This window comes from Crassostrea angulata, chromosome 6 (genome assembly GCF_025612915.1).
Source record: "Crassostrea angulata isolate pt1a10 chromosome 6, ASM2561291v2, whole genome shotgun sequence".
Taxonomy (NCBI): domain Eukaryota; kingdom Metazoa; phylum Mollusca; class Bivalvia; order Ostreida; family Ostreidae; genus Magallana; species Magallana angulata.
In genome coordinates this window covers 51,697,962-51,718,508 of record NC_069116.1, presented here as the reverse complement: position 1 = coordinate 51,718,508, position 20,547 = coordinate 51,697,962, and the positions used below count along the sequence as shown (strand labels likewise).

General features: G+C 33.6%; 4 protein-coding genes and 1 non-coding gene across 7 annotated transcripts; 1 reads left to right on the top strand and 4 right to left on the bottom strand.

Moving 5' to 3' along the window:
- Positions 1 to 2,260: 2,260 nt before the first annotated feature.
- Trnae-cuc (transfer RNA glutamic acid (anticodon CUC)) lies at positions 2,261 to 2,332 on the bottom strand. The gene has a single exon. It is a non-coding gene; the product is annotated as a tRNA-Glu (tRNA).
- A 1,369-nt stretch (positions 2,333 to 3,701) lies between these two features.
- LOC128190107 (uncharacterized) lies at positions 3,702 to 6,067 on the bottom strand. 3 transcript variants are annotated; one of them, XM_052862017.1, is made up of 4 exons: positions 5,939 to 6,067; positions 5,359 to 5,521; positions 4,828 to 4,976; positions 3,702 to 4,428 (listed from the first exon to the last, which is right to left on the bottom strand). In XM_052862017.1, exons 2-4 carry the CDS (start codon positions 5,501 to 5,503, stop codon positions 3,781 to 3,783), a joined length of 942 nt encoding a protein of 313 aa, XP_052717977.1. In that variant the 5' UTR covers positions 5,504 to 5,521; positions 5,939 to 6,067; the 3' UTR covers positions 3,702 to 3,780. The 3 variants fall into 3 exon arrangements, with proteins under 3 accessions (XP_052717977.1, XP_052717976.1, XP_052717978.1); XM_052862016.1 differs by having other exon boundaries at positions 5,923 to 6,007; XM_052862018.1 differs by lacking the exon at positions 5,939 to 6,067 and adding an exon at positions 5,825 to 5,933.
- Positions 6,068 to 6,797: 730 nt separating this feature from the next.
- On the top strand, positions 6,798 to 12,349 carry LOC128188878 (3-ketodihydrosphingosine reductase-like). Its single transcript, XM_052860185.1, has 10 exons — positions 6,798 to 6,961; positions 8,550 to 8,639; positions 8,916 to 8,975; positions 10,076 to 10,141; positions 10,310 to 10,405; positions 10,652 to 10,843; positions 11,016 to 11,099; positions 11,367 to 11,450; positions 11,734 to 11,835; positions 12,204 to 12,349. Exons 1-10 carry the CDS (start codon positions 6,860 to 6,862, stop codon positions 12,312 to 12,314), a joined length of 987 nt encoding a protein of 328 aa, XP_052716145.1. The 5' UTR covers positions 6,798 to 6,859; the 3' UTR covers positions 12,315 to 12,349.
- Positions 12,350 to 13,413: 1,064 nt separating this feature from the next.
- Positions 13,414 to 16,206, bottom strand: LOC128186522 (ribonuclease P protein subunit p29-like). The gene is made up of 6 exons (XM_052856317.1): positions 16,132 to 16,206; positions 14,788 to 14,856; positions 14,479 to 14,693; positions 14,283 to 14,360; positions 13,692 to 13,858; positions 13,414 to 13,574 (listed from the first exon to the last, which is right to left on the bottom strand). Exons 2-6 carry the CDS (start codon positions 14,842 to 14,844, stop codon positions 13,438 to 13,440), a joined length of 654 nt encoding a protein of 217 aa, XP_052712277.1. The 5' UTR covers positions 14,845 to 14,856; positions 16,132 to 16,206; the 3' UTR covers positions 13,414 to 13,437.
- A 1,736-nt stretch (positions 16,207 to 17,942) lies between these two features.
- LOC128189053 (coactosin-like protein) lies at positions 17,943 to 20,211 on the bottom strand. The gene is made up of 4 exons (XM_052860478.1): positions 20,053 to 20,211; positions 19,757 to 19,839; positions 18,564 to 18,721; positions 17,943 to 18,372 (listed from the first exon to the last, which is right to left on the bottom strand). The coding sequence occupies exons 1-4, from the start codon at positions 20,124 to 20,126 to the stop codon at positions 18,259 to 18,261; spliced, it is 429 nt and encodes a 142-aa protein (XP_052716438.1). The 5' UTR covers positions 20,127 to 20,211; the 3' UTR covers positions 17,943 to 18,258.
- Between the last annotated feature and the right edge of the window lie 336 nt (positions 20,212 to 20,547).

The window sequence follows — 20,547 nt, the reverse complement described above, 5'->3', positions numbered from 1 at the left end:
CTAAACTCTAATGTGTCATCATTATTTTGTTTAGAACACTGTATTGATAATATATCTTGAGTTAAAAAAAAAAGAATCGCATATTATGTATTCAGTGAATTATACAGTTGTTGCTGAATATTGCAGAATGCACGAGAGTCAACTATTGTTTTATTGATATTCATGTGAATCAAATTTCGCAACAACGACAGTCAAATATAGTAAATTTATTTAAAAAAAATATAATAATGACAATAAGATATCTATAATGTATATACATAATTATAATTATATTTAGTACATGTACGTATAAATAAGTATATTAAATTTTGAGTGTATCGATATTGAAAAAAAAATATATTTTTTAAAATGTTATCACAGTTTTAATATACTGGTGCATGCATGATAAGAAATCAATTTCTATATATAGTTTAAAATATGTATATGACAAACAAAGCATTAAATTCAATCAGAAGATATTGAAAATAAAAAATAAAAAATCGAAACGTAAAATAACCTGCACATTCCAACGATGAACACCAAAGAAAAGCAAAAGAGGAGGAAAACATGTACACATCTAGTATTAATCTGTACCTCCGAGTTAATTAGCCTCTGCTTCATAAAATAAAAGCAGGAAGTTGTATAGACAAATTACTATCATAATATATTAAAACTTAAAAACATCAATCATAACTGTGATAAAATAAAAGCAAATCTCATTAAACAATACCCTGAGTGACTGAACAAATATGGGGGTGACATTTTAAAAGATTAATTAGGCCTGTTGGATACTATAAAGCCGAAAAAAGCGTAGTCTACAAAAGTAGCATAGTTTAGCTTCACATCAGCTAATAAGATAACACTGACTCCCTGGAACTATGGCACGAAAATTGTAGATGTTAACAAACTCATCATCAAAGAAAATAATGTCATGCTCATCTTCATCATTTGCATGCGAGCACAATTCTACAAACGTTTCTGCCTTGTCGTAACCACAAATAATGACCGATCCCTTCCTAGCATACTTGCCGGAAACTAACACAATCTCATCGTTATGGCACGTAAAGACATCCGTAAGATTTAACCTCTCGACTTCCATCAATATGGTTTCCAGATTCATTCGAGTCGGTCTGATTGCGCTGATAATGAAAAGTTCACACGATAGATTCTTCTTCCAGTGGAGCAGGCGATCTCTCGCCACCCGTGACGACAATCTTTTGTCAGATTTCCGGTACACTTTCAGCGTATTGTCCCAATCCAGTACGATCTTGGACCTTGGTTTTATCATCCATTCTTCTATGTCTGAGTACGATTTCTCTTGGGTTTCTAGATTGGTCAATGACTGCATAGCAACTGCAGAAACGTTCACTCGAATGTCACAACATTACCTATGATACCCTCAGATAAAAAATCTACGGAAAGCAACTCGGTTTATTTTTGTAGTCATTAACCACGTGCTCGTGCGAGTTTGTCTGTAAATATGATCAAATAGCATACTTGTTTTCCGGTAGTAATTGGCCGAGATAATTTTAGAACGACACAGTACTATATTTATTGCGCTGCATGTTTAGCAGTTATTTTGTTACACGATACATGTTAATCCGTATTATCAAAATAAATTGTAAAATGTATTACTGAACACGCGACATGTAACAGTGTATACATGTATCTCAGGCAAATGGTACAGTATTAAAAGAAGATGTACATGTGCCATTAGATACATGAAGATTTTATTCTTAAAGTACAAAATGTATCCATAAATTTATATCACTTATACTCAAAAAAGTAAGTCATGATCATATTAAAATATCATTGAGGTATATAAAAAATGTGTATCAAATATGGTTGCTATGACATTTTGTTTATACATGTATTTATTTTGCCACTGACAGAATTTTTTTGGAGTTGTTGCTAAAATGTTTTCGTCCAAAGTCTAATCTGAATGAAACTATTACAAAGAGATGTTCGTAAACTCTCTTACTTCAGCTTATATCCGAAGAGAAATGTAATTTACTTTGTTGTTTTGAACATCAATTTTCAACATACGAGTAATGCATGATAATATATTCTCTCCACTTAATTGTTATGTTGGTGTTACGATGTGACAAACTCTATGGAGTACAGTAAGGGTTTTTGTCGATACTGTGTGGCTGGTATAACATTCATAATACAAGTATCTGGATATGGAGAAGTGTTTTAAGTAGGAAAATTTTATGATTCTTTTTTTTCTGTATTTTATCAATAAAATAAACTGCAACGCAATAGAAACAGAAAAAAATCCTTCCCAGACGGGGAATCGAACCCCGGCCGCCGCGGTGAGAGCGCGGAATCCTAACCACTAGACTACCTGGGAACTTGCATAAACAGTAAATAAACAAAAGTTAAACCACTGGGGATTTGCATTCAATAGCTATTTTTAAAGTTTTAAACATGCAGTGGCGGATCCAAAGGGGGTGGATTACGGAGTGTGAATTAGCACCAGATGAAATGAATGTCTTATACAGATGTTTCCGGACTGTGTTTGTTTTATGAGAAAAATTATTTAAAATGCCAATTTTAAGAATTTTTATCTGATTAGTTGCAATTAATCCACGGAAATTGAAGTGCAATATCTTATAAAAACTGTCTTGATTGCATATACGTATCCTAGCTAGTAACTGTGATTTTTTTATAGCTATGCTAGTGATGTCCGTATTCAAGAAGTCGGCTGTCTTTTTAGATATTTTATGCAAGAGTTCAAGAAATGTAATTTGTGGTTAAGAAAAATGTTCCTCAATGTTTAAATATATCATTCTGTTTTAAGAACTATAGCTCTATTTTAGTGTAATCGCCGACTTCTCTTACTTAGAAAGCCTTTAAAGGGTTTAATTTGTATGGTTTTTACTTTTAAAAAATCAATCAACGAACATAGAGGTTTCAAACACATTGCGATTTCAATGTTGATGAGAGAACGTCTTATCACTGTTATAAAATGTTAGAACTGTGCAATTATTGAATTTTTTTAAATTGTAAAACTCCTTTTTTGTTAAGATTAACTAATAAATAAACTTAAGTACGTTGACAAAGTATCAACATTTTAATTTCACCTTAATAGAGACAAGAGATTTGACTAGAAACCCGTAATTAATTGCCCTTTTTCATGATGTTTGTTCGTTTTACTCTTTTTTTAAATAAAAAAAAATTAGAAGCCTCTGGAGGCCCCTCGTAAATAAAAAACCTACAAGCCTACACGTACTCCCATCATTGCAAACCACGCCCAGTATGTACAATTCTATCGAACACCCTTGTCAGACTATAAGTTGAATCTAAATAATGGGGGGGGGGGGGGTATGGACTTTATGTACATTTTAATTGAATGAAATATATATCGAACGTGTCTGTAATAAAAATTTTGAAGGGCCAGCTAGGTGTTGATTACTAGTATTCATTTTTTAAGGTAAAGGTAGATTTACAAAAGGCGTAAAAAGAGAGGGGGTCCCTAAATGTTCTCTACTTGGGCTCGGAAGTCATCAAAATTAATATAGCCTACTTTAAAATTAACAGTAGCATAATCACCTTTCAAATATATTGAAGTTGATTGGAGTTAGTGCTGTTCCTTAAAAGATATACCCCTGGCGCAGACAATTAAACCATCAAAGAGTGCTTTTATTTAAAATTGTGTTCTAGGGTCGTGCAACAATTATTGATAAATAGCCGAAACAATGCTGACAAACTGAAAACAAAACTCTTTTGTCGTTGTTATCTGGTTTTTATTGCATGTTTAATTACACGTTCATCGTTTTCAATCAAAGTTTACTTGTTTCAAAACCTATACAATATCCGTTGCCAGAAAGTGTTTGTTTTGAAGGTGAAGGTGCGTTTGATCCTCAGTTCCCTGTTGTAAGAGTAAACAGAGCGTCGGGGTATGAATACAATCTGGGCCTTACTGGGGCTCGTCATCAGTACTACGTCATATATCCCCACACGTCCGCGGGCCGTGAGGGATCCCCGTCGCCTCGGTCGGTACCTTCTGACGTAACTTCCCCTCCGCGACCCTCTCCTGCTCCCCCAACGTCCCCATAATCTTTTGTAACCGTTTGATCTCCACAATTTCCCTTTCGATCCCTTCCGTCCCCTCATTCTTTTGGAACCTCTCTGACTCTTTCCTTTTCCGGATCCCCTCCATTTCTTACCTTTCGCCGACTTTCTATAGGATGGTCTTTTGGATTTACTTTCCTTTACGCTGGATTTCCCCTTCGATTTTCGTTTTGCGGACCCTCTAAGAAGTTTTCTGACTATTTTTTTACCATACTTTTTTGCTCTATACGTAAATTTTCCGCGGCTTCTCCTGTAACGTCTCTTGTAACCATTCGTTCGATAGTATGACCTGGAAGTTCTGTAACGGTTCCTTCGTCTGTAGCGTCTAGTCCGGCAGCCCCCGAATCCACATCTTCCATATCCGACTGTACTCTAAGTAATAAATCGTGATTTTAGAAAATCCTTTACATCATAAAACTTTTTTAAAAGTTCCACAAAAAACAGTCAAACGCTATAGCTGCATGGGTCCCAGGTCGTCCATCCGATTTTTTTTTCAGACCGGGAGCTACAGACCTGCAGCTAGTCAAGCGCATATTGGAGACATACTATGATATGAAAGATCCAAGGAAAAATCTTGTAAATTGGTATCTTATAGTTTGGTTTTACGTAAGACATACCGTGAATTTCAAAAAATATGTATACAGTATACATTGGAATTGTCGATCCGTTCTGAACTTTCTGAATATTATTTAGAACAAAAAGTCTTTAAAAGAATAATTAAAACCCATTGATTTAACCAAATTTCGCGCTCAACTATGAAAAATGACTCACAAATGTGATGCTACGAGGCTTCAAACTGAAAAAGATTCTGGCGGCGTCATTTGCATCACCGTTGGCGCTGTATTTGTTGGCTTCTCGATAGCTTGTCAGGATTAGTTGAGCTTTCCTTAACTCTGTGAAAGGGGCTCTAGTTACCCGCTCTGAAAAAAAACGTAGACAATTAGATTGTGATAAACGTACCCAATATATGTTTCATCCTTTCCAACATGAAAAAAACTTTTCTCTGCATTCCTTCTTATCCCTTGTCTTTCCGCAGTTTTAATCCTTTTTTTAAAACACGCACCAGTTGGATTTTTTTAAACTAAGGAAATTGTGTCTTATAAAAATTGATAAAGTAAATATACTCTTTTGAATTTTTATTATCTCTCAAGAGTAAGAGCTCAAGGATCATTAACTGTATACCGGTAAGTTGTCCATATATCGACTGTCAATTAAACTTTTCAATACAGATTCGTTGATATATATGAAATTATGGGTAAACTATCAAGGAATTGTAAATAAACTTTGGATAAATCAAAGTACCCAGATAATTGTAAAATTTATGGTCCAGAACATAGTCCGTTCGGCGGGGGGATTTCCAGTAGGAGGAATAGCTCCGAGCATCGGTCCGGGGGGACCAGAGGCAGGCCACAGCCAACACCAGTACGGTCACACCGAGTGCTCGCATAATGGCGCGGTCCTGAAACTGTTCAAATAATGAGAAATACTATCTAAAATTGTGAAATTTGATTCTATTGTGGTAAATACAAAATTTGTTGTATTGTGAATTTTGTATTTATATTTCTAGCATTTATTTTTGTGACAGATGAACCTGAAACTTTCCAACAGGATCTCAAGCATATTTTTATTTAATATTGTGATTTTATAGAAAATGCAATAGTAAATTTTATAAATCGCAAATTAAAATTCTCTTTGTAAGTGCTTCTATTTTTTTTTACTGTTAAAAATATGTATAAGATTTGACTATAGTGCAATAACGTTGAAATACCAGAATTTTTTCAAACTACGTAATATATTTTTTTTCTTAGTGATAAAAAGAACATAAGCAATTATTTTGAATATGAGTATCTATTTTTTTTTTTTTACTTTTATCAAACTATACCTGTGTATTTGGTGATCACAGACCAGCGACAGAGGAGGGGGCTGTACGATGTACGTCACTATCCCTGTCTAAAGAGTAGATCGCGTGTCTCCCGAATAAAAACCAAAAACCCGCGTGTGGACACCACAGGTGTGACATGCTGTACGAAATCAATCCTTGAAATTTGAACATCGTTGGCAATCATTTAAGGAAAACAGTACAAATGTTGTATTAAAACATGCGCAAAAAACCCCACTAACATCACCTTTAAGATACCCCTCCCCCCCCCCCCCCAAAAAAAATGAATAGAAGATTACCTATTCCTTTTGTATAGCTGTAGTGACGATATTACAATCAAAAACCTTACAACTATTGCACAGTGTTGTAAACATGTCATAAATGATATTCAGGTGAATCTGCAACCTAGGAAATGTGCAGATAACCGCTACCCACCCATCCCGCCTATATATATTTTCAGCTCCAATTTTTTTTTTCGGAAAAGGGGTGGGTGAAGTTCTAAGCGCTTTTCAGTATCATTTTATATAGCTAAGTATTATATACTAAGATATATATTGTGTATAATTTCATGTTGGGGCAAGCAGAGACGTTACCGGCTCAAATTCGTAACTTTTAAAAACGATGCAAATTTACCATCCAAATTCACCCTAACGATCCACGCAGCCGCTCGCTGGATCCTAATATGTAGATAAGAACCGTACATGCAGTCAGTGGACTGTAGTTTCAACACCCTGCATATTTTGATTCACTACTAAAAAGGGTACCAAAGAGCTGTGAACTTTTAAGGAAATACACACATATTTTAAAACTTAGAACTTATCATTCGGAATTTCTTGTTCTACGCGTGGGTTTGTACAATAGTGTCGTCATAGTGTGTCCGGTATACTCAAGCGACGGACCGAACTTACTCAGTTACTGTTAAAGATGTTGATTTATTGTGGAATTTTGTTGATTTTAATAATTTTATTTGCATTATCAAAACTTCTATCGGCAAAGGAAATAAAGCTAAAAGGAGCTCATGTATTGGTAAGTTTCATTATTCCGACACAGCAAACTTGTACTTGTGAATAGTTTTAACAGTTTTTAAAAGAGAAAGCATCCTGTAATATGTTTTACGGTGCTAACGTTATGGCGAGCGCAGCAAGAATTACACATACCTTGCATCATTGTCAACTTATAGTTTTATTTAGGTATCAACGAACGTCAAATAATTTTTGAGGGTATTGCTCTACAATAAGTATGCCAAATGTACTAATTTTAATGGTTATGATACATACAGCGCAACCCCCTTCCCAGAGAGAGAGAGAGAGAGAGAGAGAGCGAGCGAGAGCCAGAGAGAGAGAGAGAGAGCGCCCGGTACCTGTTTGTAGGTGTGTAATTTCCCACTTTTAAATTTAATAGTCTGACTATATGCAATATCTACATAATTTTTTAACTGTTTATTTTTTCATTTTATTCCTTTTTATTTATTTCAAAATGTCCTATTGTTTATTTCCTCCCTACTCATGCATGCACAATTAGCTTAAAAATGGATCGTTATGACAGTAAAGTATGGCACTTGCTAATATATATATACATAAAATCTCTATATTAAAAAAAATTAAAAACAAATCATCCGTCAATGAGGCAGGTATCGCAGTCTATTCTGGAATAGCTAGTACACGCATTACAGGCCCCGGGGCCATAAAACTTAGATGAGCTTACTTTTGATCTAGGTCTCACTTTTACAAAAGAAACATATAGTGGAAAAGTGAGACTGAGATCAAAAGTGAGCTCGTCTAAGTTTTATGGCCCCAGGGCCAGATGTTTGATCCATCTCTAAATTTATCGCGGGAAATATAGCGCGAGTGCACTGTGACGTCATCCATGACTTTGTTCGTCTTTGTTTACGTTTCTCGACTCAATACGGAGGTATGGAAGCATGTAACAACTCTTTTGAGTCTCGCCATAGCATATGCGGTACTCAAAACGTGTCTATAAACTTTGAGTCACTGTAAATTACGAGTTAAAAGTCGGCCATTTTTGGCATAGCACCACGGGTGAAAACATTAGAGAGCATTATGGGACGTAGACAAAAAATTTTGTTTGATGAACTGTAGGTTTAGCTCGTTCTTTTTCCCGTGCACACTGGTTCTTAGAGCTCGCTTCGCTCGCCGGCGCTGCGCACCGGCGAGCTGCGCTCGCTATTAAACAAATTTTACAAATGTTAAACCAGAGATATGTATATAACATAGTATATACGTCCCTGGTTAAACCCACTGGAATCATTATTAATCACTCAATTATTGAGGTCAACTCCATATCGGAAGAAGAAGGATTCAAAATACTTAAAGATTTAGATTAGCATCGATAAAGTGGTTGATAATTTTTGAAAGATTTGAAGTGTTTATGAATGGTCATTACCTATATATCTTTCTCTACAGTCTCTCCATTTCATTACGAATATCTTGCCTAGGGAGGTTTGTTGTATAAATTTGATAAAGTGTAACCATGATTGATCAGTTGATAAAATCATGGCATGTTTTTATTATTCTGTGTATCAGGAAATCGTGATATTCGCATGAGTTTATGTGTGGCCTTTCATGATATGATGCTTATTAATTTTTTTTTTCAGGTAACAGGTGGATCTAGTGGTATTGGTAAAGCCCTTGCTATTGAGGCGGTTAAAAATGGAGCTAATGTCACTATCATGGCCAGGAATGAAGTAATTTGCTTTGAAGCATTATGTTTTTACATTCAATGGATATCCGTTAAATATTTGGTGATCAAGGCAAAGTTATCATGGTTATGATAAAACAGCAATTTGATCACATTTATATAGGAGTGAGGATTGAAATCATTTGGCCAACATTAATTGGAATTGATTTTACAGATATATCAAATTATGCATATAGTGAAGTAAATTCAAAGGTCCCCAGAACATCACTATAACCATGTTACTGTATCATGATATTTACAAAATATATATTATATTTTACAGAAAAAACTAGAAGATGCAAAAGAAGAAATAGAAAGTCACATAAAAGATAAAGATGCTCAGGTGAGTCCAGTTACCTGTAAGTAGACAACTTCAGAGACCCAATAATTATTGATAAAAGCCAAATTAATTGATAAACTTACTTACTTGCAAATACTTGGCTTAATTCACTGCATCCCATGGAGGACATATGACGACTCCATTGGCTTTCAATCTCCCTTTGTCTTGTGTGATTGTTTTTGCCTCTTCACAGGTTTTGCAAACTTTCTTTAAGTCTGATGTTAACACTCTATGCTAGCTTTTCTTTTCTGTTCCATATCTTTGCTGTCCTTGTTGGTTATACTCTAAAAGTTTGTCATGTTTCTCGTTCCTTAGGTCTTCGGTTTTCATTTCATCCTGCTCCACAAGTCTATATTTCTAATGGTATCTGGCTATCTTATCCCAAGGATGCTTTTCAGGCAGTTGTTCACAAAGACCTGAACTGATGATTATTTTCATTAGTTTATCACTGGTGCTCAAAGTAACTCACTATATCATTTTTATCTCAGTTTTCAAGAAACTACTCAAGATTTCTAACTTCATACAAGAGTATGTACATGTATTGAACTGTTCAAAATTTTCTGATCTTTCTTCAAAGATGCAAAGTACTGAGAGCAATTCCACATTGACATACCTGGTACATGTATTTTACAATGATCAGACCCTTTTTTACCTTGACTTCACTATTTCCTATTTTTCTTGTGCAAAAAATGAAGGTCCGCCCCTTAATATTGCAATTCATATGTACACATTAGATGGGGCATTCATGTCTAAGGGTCACAACACGTTTCTAATTGTATTAGTATCCAAGTGATTACAAAATGACATGCTTTTATGGTAGTTTAAATTCATCCATTAATAAGTAACATTTATTTTTTTCCTGTCTGTTTCTAATGCAAATACCGTATATAAATGATACACTGTCTTTCTTTTTATACTCTGTATGATATGGATCCTTTCATCAGTGATAACTTTATGATGTCCTATTTTATATTGCATTGCAAAATTGTTGTTCTACAATCCTGGTCAGATTCAGGACTGTGCAAAATGCACCAATATTGTCAACATTGCTCTCTAACACTGCCATCCTTGGTTTAACTTACAAATATGTTCAACTTTTCTAGAAGGTTTTTTCAACATCTGTGGACATAACAAGAAGTGCAGAAATGGTTAAAGAAGCTGTTAAAAAGGTAAATTGGAGTGATACTATATAAACATTTAGGTAGTTTGTAATTGAACTATTCGAAAAAAAAAAAAGCCGATTTGAATAAAGCTGACTAAGCAATTTAGCATCATGATACCTTTGATAGATTATGTCCATTTATTATTCTTTATTTATTTTTTTTTTCATTTTACAGGCTGAAAACAATCTGGGACCAGTTACAATTCTAATTAACAATGCAGGCAGTGCAGTGGCTGGAAATTTTGAAGACACTTCATCTGAGCAATTTCAGGTCTTTATTTTTAAAAAAAACTCATTTATTTTATTGATATTCAGTCTAAATGCATCTTACAAGTTATTGCTTATTTAATCTTTTGAATTTCATGCATATACACACCATTACATTTATTTCAAAATTTAATAAATCAACAAACTATTAATATTAAATTTGTCTATATCAAAGAATGATAAATATGATAACTTAAAGTCTATTTTGATAGTTTCCAAAATTTTACCTATTATCTAATCTATATCTCAGCGCATGATGGATTTGAATTTTCTCGGAGGTGTCAATGTCACCAAGGCTGCCTTAAAAGGGATGAAGGACAACAATGGAGGAAGAATAGTTTTCATCTCATCCCAGGCGGGACAAGTGGGCGTGTTTGGCTACACCGCCTACTCAGCCTCAAAATTTGCTCTCAGGGGATTCGCAGAGTCCCTTCAAATGGAGGTACTTGATGAATTTGCTAGTGTAGTACAATGAGCTAGACTCACCTTCTTACAGTGATATTATATTTAAAAGAAATCTTACTCTCTTAGTTCACTATGAAAGATACTTCATTGTTAATTGGAAGATAAGACTTCCCTATGATTCTCTACTTCACTATACATTGTTATTGCAGGTAAAACCATACAATATTTATGTTACCATGGCATTTCCACCTGACACAGACACTCCTGGTCTAGCAGAGGAGAATAAATCTAAGGTTGGTACTCTATTGTCTATTTAATTTTTTTTCCACAGATACAGCGTGCAAATATAGGGTTTGCTACCTTTCAAGGATTTAAATAAATTTCCACATGCAGATTGTATATAATTATTGTACGAGTTGAAAGTTGCATCTCTCTCTCCTTTCTTCTCTCACTCTCTCTCTATGTATATTTTTAAACATAGATTTAAAGAGCACATGTATTTATTTTTAAAAATCCAGACTTCCTAGCAACATAATTTTTAATAATTAATTCTGTCTTAGCCCAGGGAAACACTGCTCATATCAGATACAGTAGGACTGTTTTCTCCCAGTGATGTTGCCAAGTCAGTTTTCAAGGATGCTGTGGTAAGTACATGTATACAATTGGAGTCCATCATTACTAGTAAATAATATCTTAATAAAACAGTTATCCAGTAATCCTGTACCAGTTACTGGCAAATAACTGTTAAAAAAAAATTCATGTTGTACAGTGCATCTATTTCATGATGTACATGTATAAGACTGGCTGTTTTCAGGTTGTATATCTTCATATTAACATGTACTGCCTAAATGCCATGTTTTGTTATTTTCTGTTAATGTATGAATTGATGATGATTATATCTCATTTATCTTAATCACTGATTTGCAGAATGGGAAATTTTTGAGTTACGTTGGTATGGATGGCTGGTTGCTTTGCAACTTATCAAGCGGGATGTCCCCTGCAACGTCCGTTTTGGATTTACTTCAGCAGGTATTTATCATTCCATTTCATTTTCATGTATTAAAACAAAGACATTAATTTATGCATTAAACAATAGGTTAGGAAGTAATTTTGCTTAACAAGCAAGCAAACCTTACAGGCAATGGGGTATTTAGATACCAAGTTTTACTTTGATAGAAATCTGTCGTTTTCCAAGATAAAGATTACTGCTGAATTCTATTCCAGTCTTCCAATGACTGAATAATGAGTTCAAAGTCATCCTTGCAAAACTAAGTTGAAGACAAGTTCTCTATAGTTTTGTAGCTTGTCGCACATATTCCACAGATATTGTCAGCTAATTTAATTGACTTGCACTACTGTTCCTTTATATTAAAGAACATTTCTTTTTTTCGTTTTAGATATTCACTATGGGACTGTTCCGCTTTATTTGTCAGTTTTATTTGTTACATTTTGACCGAATTATAAAAAAGTGTAAAGAAGAGAAGCATGCAAAACCCAAGACATCATAAGATTTCATATGTATCTAATGGTTTTTTTTAAAACAATTTAAGGAGGCCGATTTGGGTTTTTTGGCAAAAAAACTACAATAGCAAAACTCTTTATTTTTTAACCATATGTAATTTAAACCAACTCTAGTTTATATGCGAAGGTTCATGAAAATCGACCGTCTGGTTCTTTTAAGGGACCATCTCAAAATAGAGGTACATTTACTGTAGGAATGTATAGGAAACTGTCATTTTCCGCACATCATAGCAGTTTTAAAAAATACTACAATAGCTTTTTTTCTCAAATTGTTATATATGATAAGTAATATCATTTCCTACCTTATTTGTAAAAAACACAAAATTCTACCGTCTGGTTTTTAGTGGGGGCCATCTCAAAATATTAAAATGCACCAAATGTTGCTATATATTTGGATCATCACGAATGATGATTGGTATAATGGATTCATTCCAAAAATGAGGAAAATATCCTCGAGGATAGCATCATTCTGTATATAAAATTTCAACAGCGTACAATTTTTACTTTTTCTTTTATGTTATTTCTTATAACGTACTCCTACAAAGCTTTATTTTATCATAACGTCATAAAAGCGCAATGGCAATGCTCCCCTACCGCACAACGTAAAAATCGTGTTAAAAATAAAAATTTCCTTTAAAAATCTAAATATTTTGATCTGTATTTTGTTTATTGTGTTCAATTTTATAAATGATATCGAAAAAAATTACTAAGAAGTATAAAACAACTGTATTATATTAGGATGCGCAAAAACATGCGCAATGCAAACTAAAGTCGGCCTCCTTAAATATATTTATGAACAAATTATACATTTATCAGTTGTATTTGAAATACTGGTATATTAATTTGCTTTTACATTCAATGTATTCACACTTGCAAAAAATATTTTTCGTATTATTTGTATGAATAAATTTTATATCAAAATAAAATATTTATGGCATTTATGTACTGTGATGTTCAGGTAATATATTTTGAAAGGGCTCTTTGATTTTATTTTATACTTGCATATTAAGAAAAAACGAGCTTTTTATGGTGTTAAATTGATATTTCATAGGGAACATATAAAGGAGTAAGATATGAACTACCATAATGTGAGATTACATTTATTAATTTTCATATTGCAACATATTTCTTTGGCTTGAATTTATGTGTAGATCTTAAAACTGGCTGACAACAGAAATTGTTGCCATATAGTGTGATGTAATGTCCATCAATTTCAAACATGAAAACGCTGCCTTTCTTTGGGATGCCTGGAAGTAAAATAAAACATTTTTTAAAAATCATGGGTCATATGGTCACGTTGAATGTGAAATAAAGTTGAATATATATATAAAAAAGGAAATAAGAAAATACCAGCTGTTACTAACACTTTACTTGATCCTGTTTGGTAATAAATTTAAATGTATTCTTGGTTTCCATGATAACAATCCCAGTAGCACCAATATAAGATGGACAACAGGACTTGGAAACTGTTAGGAAACATCCATGAAAGTCCGCTTTAAGGATGCTTTCACAGTTATACTGATCAAATGGCCTAAAAATAAATATACCAGTACATATATATTTATATACAGTGTATACAAAAACTTAAAGTAAATTCTTTAATAATAGAACAGTTTTTCCTGGGCAATTTTTTTACACTACCAAGTAGTCAGAAGAGCAGAGACAATGTCCTTGAATGTGGTTACCGGAATATAGAATGTATTTATAGAAACATTATTTGTCCCTGACCTATTGGCTTTAAGTCTTAAGGTCACTTAAGGGGTCGTGGGGGTGGGGTAAGGCCATCATTTCATAAAGTTATAACGATCAACCCCCTAAGGAAGAGAATTTGATATTCCAGAAATTCATGGAAAATTTTCATATTACTTGTGTAATAAATTAAAGCATTTTTCACTCTAGGAAATTCGGTGACATAAGTAAAATATAATATTCAATATCATAAATTGTTCTCTTACTTGCTCTTATCTGTCAACCCCAAAGTTTGTTTCATGTACTCTTTCCATAGATCATGCATAGGTAGATAGGTTTCAAATCTGAAAAAAAAAATTAATAACTTGATCTTTCTCTCATTTCAAAGCAAACAAATATGATAGAGACTTTAATATGGTAAACTTCATTATACAAAGTCATTGCAAAAGATGTAAAAATTACTTATGTCCTTCCTTTGGAATGTCAAACAACTTCAGTTTTCTTCGCTCTCGAGATGTAAGACTCTTTCTTTTGGATTCCTTAAGTTTCCTTTTCTTTATAGGCTTGTTATCTAGGTTTTGTTTAAAGTATTCAAGATTTTCTATCTCCCCTTTACGTAACCTTTTTTCCGGAAGAGTTGCTTTTAAAAAGTTTGCAACAAAATCATCTTTTACAGCCTGCAATAAAGACATTCAAAACTTTATAGTTGTTTATTGACGGATGGGGAGGGGCAATAAACATATTTTTCCAAACTCCACAATTTTCCTTTACCTTAAATCCAAAATTTCTTGCCTCATCAGTTATTTTTGGATCCAGTTGTGAGTACATTTTCAATGAAACCTAAAACTTACAAATGTTTGAATCAAAAAAATTTCTCGGACATTTTACTACATACATATCATCATTTCACTTTGCCTTTCACTTTGCCTCTGATATTTTTTTAAACACCATCAGCAGCACCGTGAAATGAAGTGGTGCAGTTTGTTTACATGTAAAAATGAAGACTATCTTTTTCGACGTGAATAAATATACTTCATTTTTCCGAAGTCGGTTAGGCCTTAGCATGTTATCTGAGGCAAGTAAAGTGACGATATCACTATTACTAGTATCATTGATAAATTGCCCGAAAAAATTATTAATGGTACTGAATGTTTTCACAGAATTCGTGTGAAAATAACTTAAAGTTAGTCCAAAATATGTGCGCCGTAAATTGCAGTGTTTTGTTTTTTTAACAATGGGTACCGTGGCACTCTACATGTACAGGTCCATTACAATCTCTTGATTTAGCTATATAGCTTGAAAAAGCTATATAGCTATATAAAGCTATTCAAAATAGCTTGATAAAGTTATATATGTACAGTTTTTGAAGCAAATATTTATTGTAAGAAATGAATAAAAAATCGCAATTAACTTGCTACTCATATTTGCACAATTGACCATTATAAACTTGACCACAATTAAAGATAGTTTTAACACTGCAGCTTTTAAACACTTATAAGCAAAAAATATATTTCCATTGTTTGGGTAACTGTTTACCACTTTGTGTGCAATGAGGCGTGGATAAGTATGATTTCTTCTCATTGTGATAAATTATTACCAATCAATTTATCTTGTTTACCATAACTGACCTCCTTTATATTTCAACTGTGTGGTCATGAATCAGTTGCCCCCAAACTTTTAGTGCAAAGTCTCTTAAGGAGACGCAAACTGATGAGTATTCTTTACATGCATTGTTTTCAGAACAGTTCAAAGTTGAAAACTATCACTGGACTAAAGTGCGATTTTTTATACATACTGATAAAATTACAAATTTAAGAAAAATGTATGACAAAATAGCTAAATGAAGCTACTCTGAATAGCTTAATAAAGCTATTTAGCTTATTCAAACTGTATAGCTAAATCTGGAGATTGTACTGGACCTGATCAGCTGCTGATGTACATGTAGCTCACAGGTCGTCCATCCGATTTTTTCAGACCGGGAGCTACAGACCTACAGTTAATGATTGTCCATACAAACCTCCGATCCTTAACCAAATGTTAATGTTGTCGTTAGATTTATTTCCAGACAGAAAGCTAGAAACTATTTACTGCGAAAACAGCGACAAAACTACATACCTCTTGTAACTCTTCTGTTCGAGAAGGCAGAAATATTGTGCAATTGGTAAAGTGAGGAGCAGCATTGCAGGAATTAGATGTATATAACTATAATTCCTAGGTTTCATTGCTAAAAATGATTTTTCGAGGATTATCAACTTTACTTGGACACGGTATTATAAAAACACATAATTTTATTATAAATATGTAATGTTTGAATAACCAAAATTAAACTTTTATTCAACTTCTCTAATGTACGGAAGCCTAAAAGTGTTAAAATTGTATATAGTGAATATATTCTTTGTAACACGTTTTAAATATTAAAGAGGCTAGTTGGACAACAAATTGTCTATTTTAGGTTTAAAATATGAACATTTTCCTATATACACTTTATTACGGAGCTCGTCTTCTTTTGGAGATCAATGTAGTTTGTAAATGGCAACCATCCAGCCATCTAAGATGATTTATTGTTGTATCATTTGCGTGCGATTTTGCATACTTATAATATTTTTCATTTTAATTCAGGACGGAATTTAATAAATTTTCCAACTGCAAGATTTTCAACCTCCCTTTTTTATAACACTCCATTTGACGAAACTATCCTTGAAGTGCTTGTATGTCCAGTCTCCAAAAAACCTTTGAGGTTAGTAAAATATATCAGCCAGTTCAGTTATTCCACAGCTATTCACCTTAATTAATTTGTGAGCTTTGTGTTGTACAACGTGATGTATTTATATGTATGTGTTGGAAGTTCTGTGGAAAATAATTCCTCCTTTGTTTGAATTTCAAAGTTCGATTTTATAAACGCACACTTTTTTAATTTGATTTATACACATTGCATGTTGAAATCAAGCTTAATAAAACAGATAATATTAATTTTATAATCATTTTTAATAGGTATGATCAGGAGAAAAATGAACTAGTCTGTGAAGAGAGTGGAATAGCGTACCCCATTGTGGATGGAATACCCAACCTCGTTCCTCAAGATGCCAGAATTATAAACAAGGGCACAGTAGATAGAAATGAAAGTCCACCCAAAACACAAAATAAATGAACCATTTTTTCAATATTTCTTGGGTTTTTTTTAACTTTTCATTTAAAATTTATAGAGAACCCATTCCCCCAGGTGCAGAATTTTATCTCTACGAGAAGAATTTTCCGTAGAGCTACTGATCTACAGCTAATTCTCTCTCTCTCTCTCTCTCTCTCTCTCTCTCTCTCTCTCTCTCAGCTCTTTTCATCAACATGTTCCAACCAAAAATGAAGTTTTTGGTTATGATAGAACTATAGTTGTTTCCATTTTTACAATGTCAAGGTTTTGTGATTACGAAACTTTGTGTGGAGTACCGTAATCAAAAAATTTTGACGTTGTGAGGGTGTTTTGTTCAAGGATTTCGTCAAAATTGAAACGTAAGAAAAAAAACCGAACATTGGTCGACTGTAAATATTACAGGAAGTACTAGTTGTGCTTGCTGAAATACAATAGACTGTCGGAAAGGAAACATAACATTATGTCCCAATCTGATTTAAATACAGATTTCTACATAAGCGCTTATGTAGGTAGAGATCTGTATTTTAATCAGATTGCATTATGTCCATTACTGTCGCGATACCACACTGGATTTTATTTTTCACAAACTACATCGCATCTTCAAACTGTCAGGTTTTACAAAATTTGTGCAAGTAAGGTATTTGCAAGACATTTGAAGATGGTTGTACAGGTGCTCAAATGACTCTTATTTATACCCACTGAACACGGCGATACCTTTTAAAACACCACCACACCACCCTGCATCGTTATGTTAATGTACAAAGTAAAACCAAATAGTATATATATATCAATAGTTTTTCATTTTATTTTGTCAGTATCAATAAAATACTGAAAAATGTCCTGAACAATATCATGGAACTGGCAATAATAGGACACGATGTAGATACATGAAATATCATTGCATAAAATTAATATCTTTCATTGTTACTGCGTTGTAAAGCTAAAAAATATCACTTATATAACAATGATTTGTTCCCTTAAGTATAAAACACAATACTAGTATATGCTTGATTTTTAAATAAAAATACGAGACAGGTAAAATGCACTGTCAATTTCTAAGTAAGTCACGGTTTTGTTGGGACTAAGCTGGTCCTCCGTCAATCCCGAGTTCCGGTTCCGTAGTTAGCCCCGCCCGCCTTTACTATCGCCTCTCTGATGAAATCTTCATTCAATTCGGATTTCTCGTTAATCATTAGTTCTACAGCATAACTCTGAAATATTGAAAAAATATATTAACTTTTTTGCGTTTGTCTCTGTTAAAATTATGCGACTTTGAACTTTCAGAAACAATTTAATGCTTTGCATAAGTATATATACGTCCGAGAAGTTGTGCCGGGTGAAATTATTTTTGTAAATATTGCCGGGTGAATATTTAAAATATTTAAACGATCAGACTACACACACGAATGACTTCTTTGACTGAGGATTTGTCGGTGCCCATTCTTGCCCGTTTGATTCCAGACACATTTTTACCGAGCCATACAATTAAGGCGAATTTAGTTCGTTTGCTGAGCTCGTCGCCGGCGATCACTCGGAGGAACCCGTATACTCGATCATCATCTACAAAAATCAACAATGGTTTCATGATTCAGAAAACAGTGGAGAACATCCTATCGCATCTCGAACATGATCTTTGTAGATTGACCCAACAGTGCCTAGACTACTTAGCTTCTCCTCTTCTCTGCACAGTCTCATTTTGTGCAAAGTGATCGAAGCATCACCATCAGACTAACACTTGAAAATATATCGTAAACATGTAAAAATAATATTTCGATACCATATGCATACACACAAATTTGGAAATTTGACATGTGAAGTGGCTATTTGAAGTACTCTCTTTTATACTTTTTTATGCAAACATTTGTTTGGTAACATATTGAAGTGCAGTTAGAGTAGATATTTATATATTTTTTTAAACACACAAAAGTTGTCCAAAAGAAAAATATGAGAATGGATATGCAAATCTGTTAAGAAATATATAATTTTAGTAAATTGTTTCTCATTCAAAGGCTCTGAATTTTCTTTTGCTAGATTAATTACGCTTTTTACGCACAGGTGCTTGTTGACTGGACCCCCCCCCCCCTCCCCCGACCGAATTTTACAGAAAACCCAGGGAATTAACTCCCATATATTAATGAAATAATCTTTAAAAACTGTTACAAAATATATCCAAGTGAATAAATCAGTAAAAACAAACTACCACAAACACTTTTATAAAACACCCACTTAAATTCCTCCTCTGCACGTTTTTCTGTGCGGGAGGGGGGGGGGGGTGCTATGCTCGGTTTTAAACATTCTAAAATGAATGAACAAATAGATAAAACAGCAAGGCATACCAAAATAATAATGGTTTAACTGTGGCGGGATCTGAACCAGTGACCATTTCAATTCATGCAGTTGAAAACTTTTATGCGATTCCACTTGCCAACTTCGAATAATTTACATACATGTCATTCAAGACATAGATCTTCCGCACCACACATATCAGATGTTCATAAAAAGCGTTTTGAGTCAGATATTAATCGTTATCACTGTCGAATAAGTTCTGTCGATCATATAAAAACATGAATGAGATCTATACAGCTTTATACTTACCGGTGAAATTCGACGCGAAGTCTTCAAAACTAGACCCAGTAGAACCCAGGACAATGTGTGATCCATCATATTTCAAAACAGCCCTGTTAAAAACCGAATACGTTTTTACAAGAGATAAATATTCAAACAAAGCATTGAAAAGAATGTCCACACCTCTGAGACTAATCACTTAGTCATAGCTAGGTTTATCGCGAGTTTTCATTTTTTTATTTAATCCATGAGACAGGTAAATCGTTATTTACTGAGTGGAAAGGTAAAAATGTAATGAAAGCCGCGGTACATTAATTATAACTTACCAATTAGTGTCGTTACTATCATTACGAACTTCTTCGTAAGCATCGCGGATTGTCTGTTTGTCTATGTTAGCCATCTTTACGTGTGGAAAGGAAAAAAGCCGGCTACACAGGTGGGCGTATTAACTTGTTTACCTGTATAAGAGAGCCATAAAAGGAAGTGAATAGAGACATGTAAATCTCAGGGACGATCTCAAAACAAGTTATAAACATTTGAGAAAAAGTTACACGTACATTCAATATTTCTTCCATGTGTTACCCATACATTATATTGGAATATTATTGAAGAACCTGTGTACTTGTACCTTTTTAAGAAAAGTAATTATATACAAGTATAGCCTAATGTCATCAGCAATAATCTGCATGCGTGTTAATGTAATGTACGTACAGTAGGCCTGCAACATATCCATCGTGAAAATGAGAGTATATCTGGTAGACTATAGAAAAATATACCGAACACACAGAAACCAGTAAATTATTTCTATACCATTATTATAT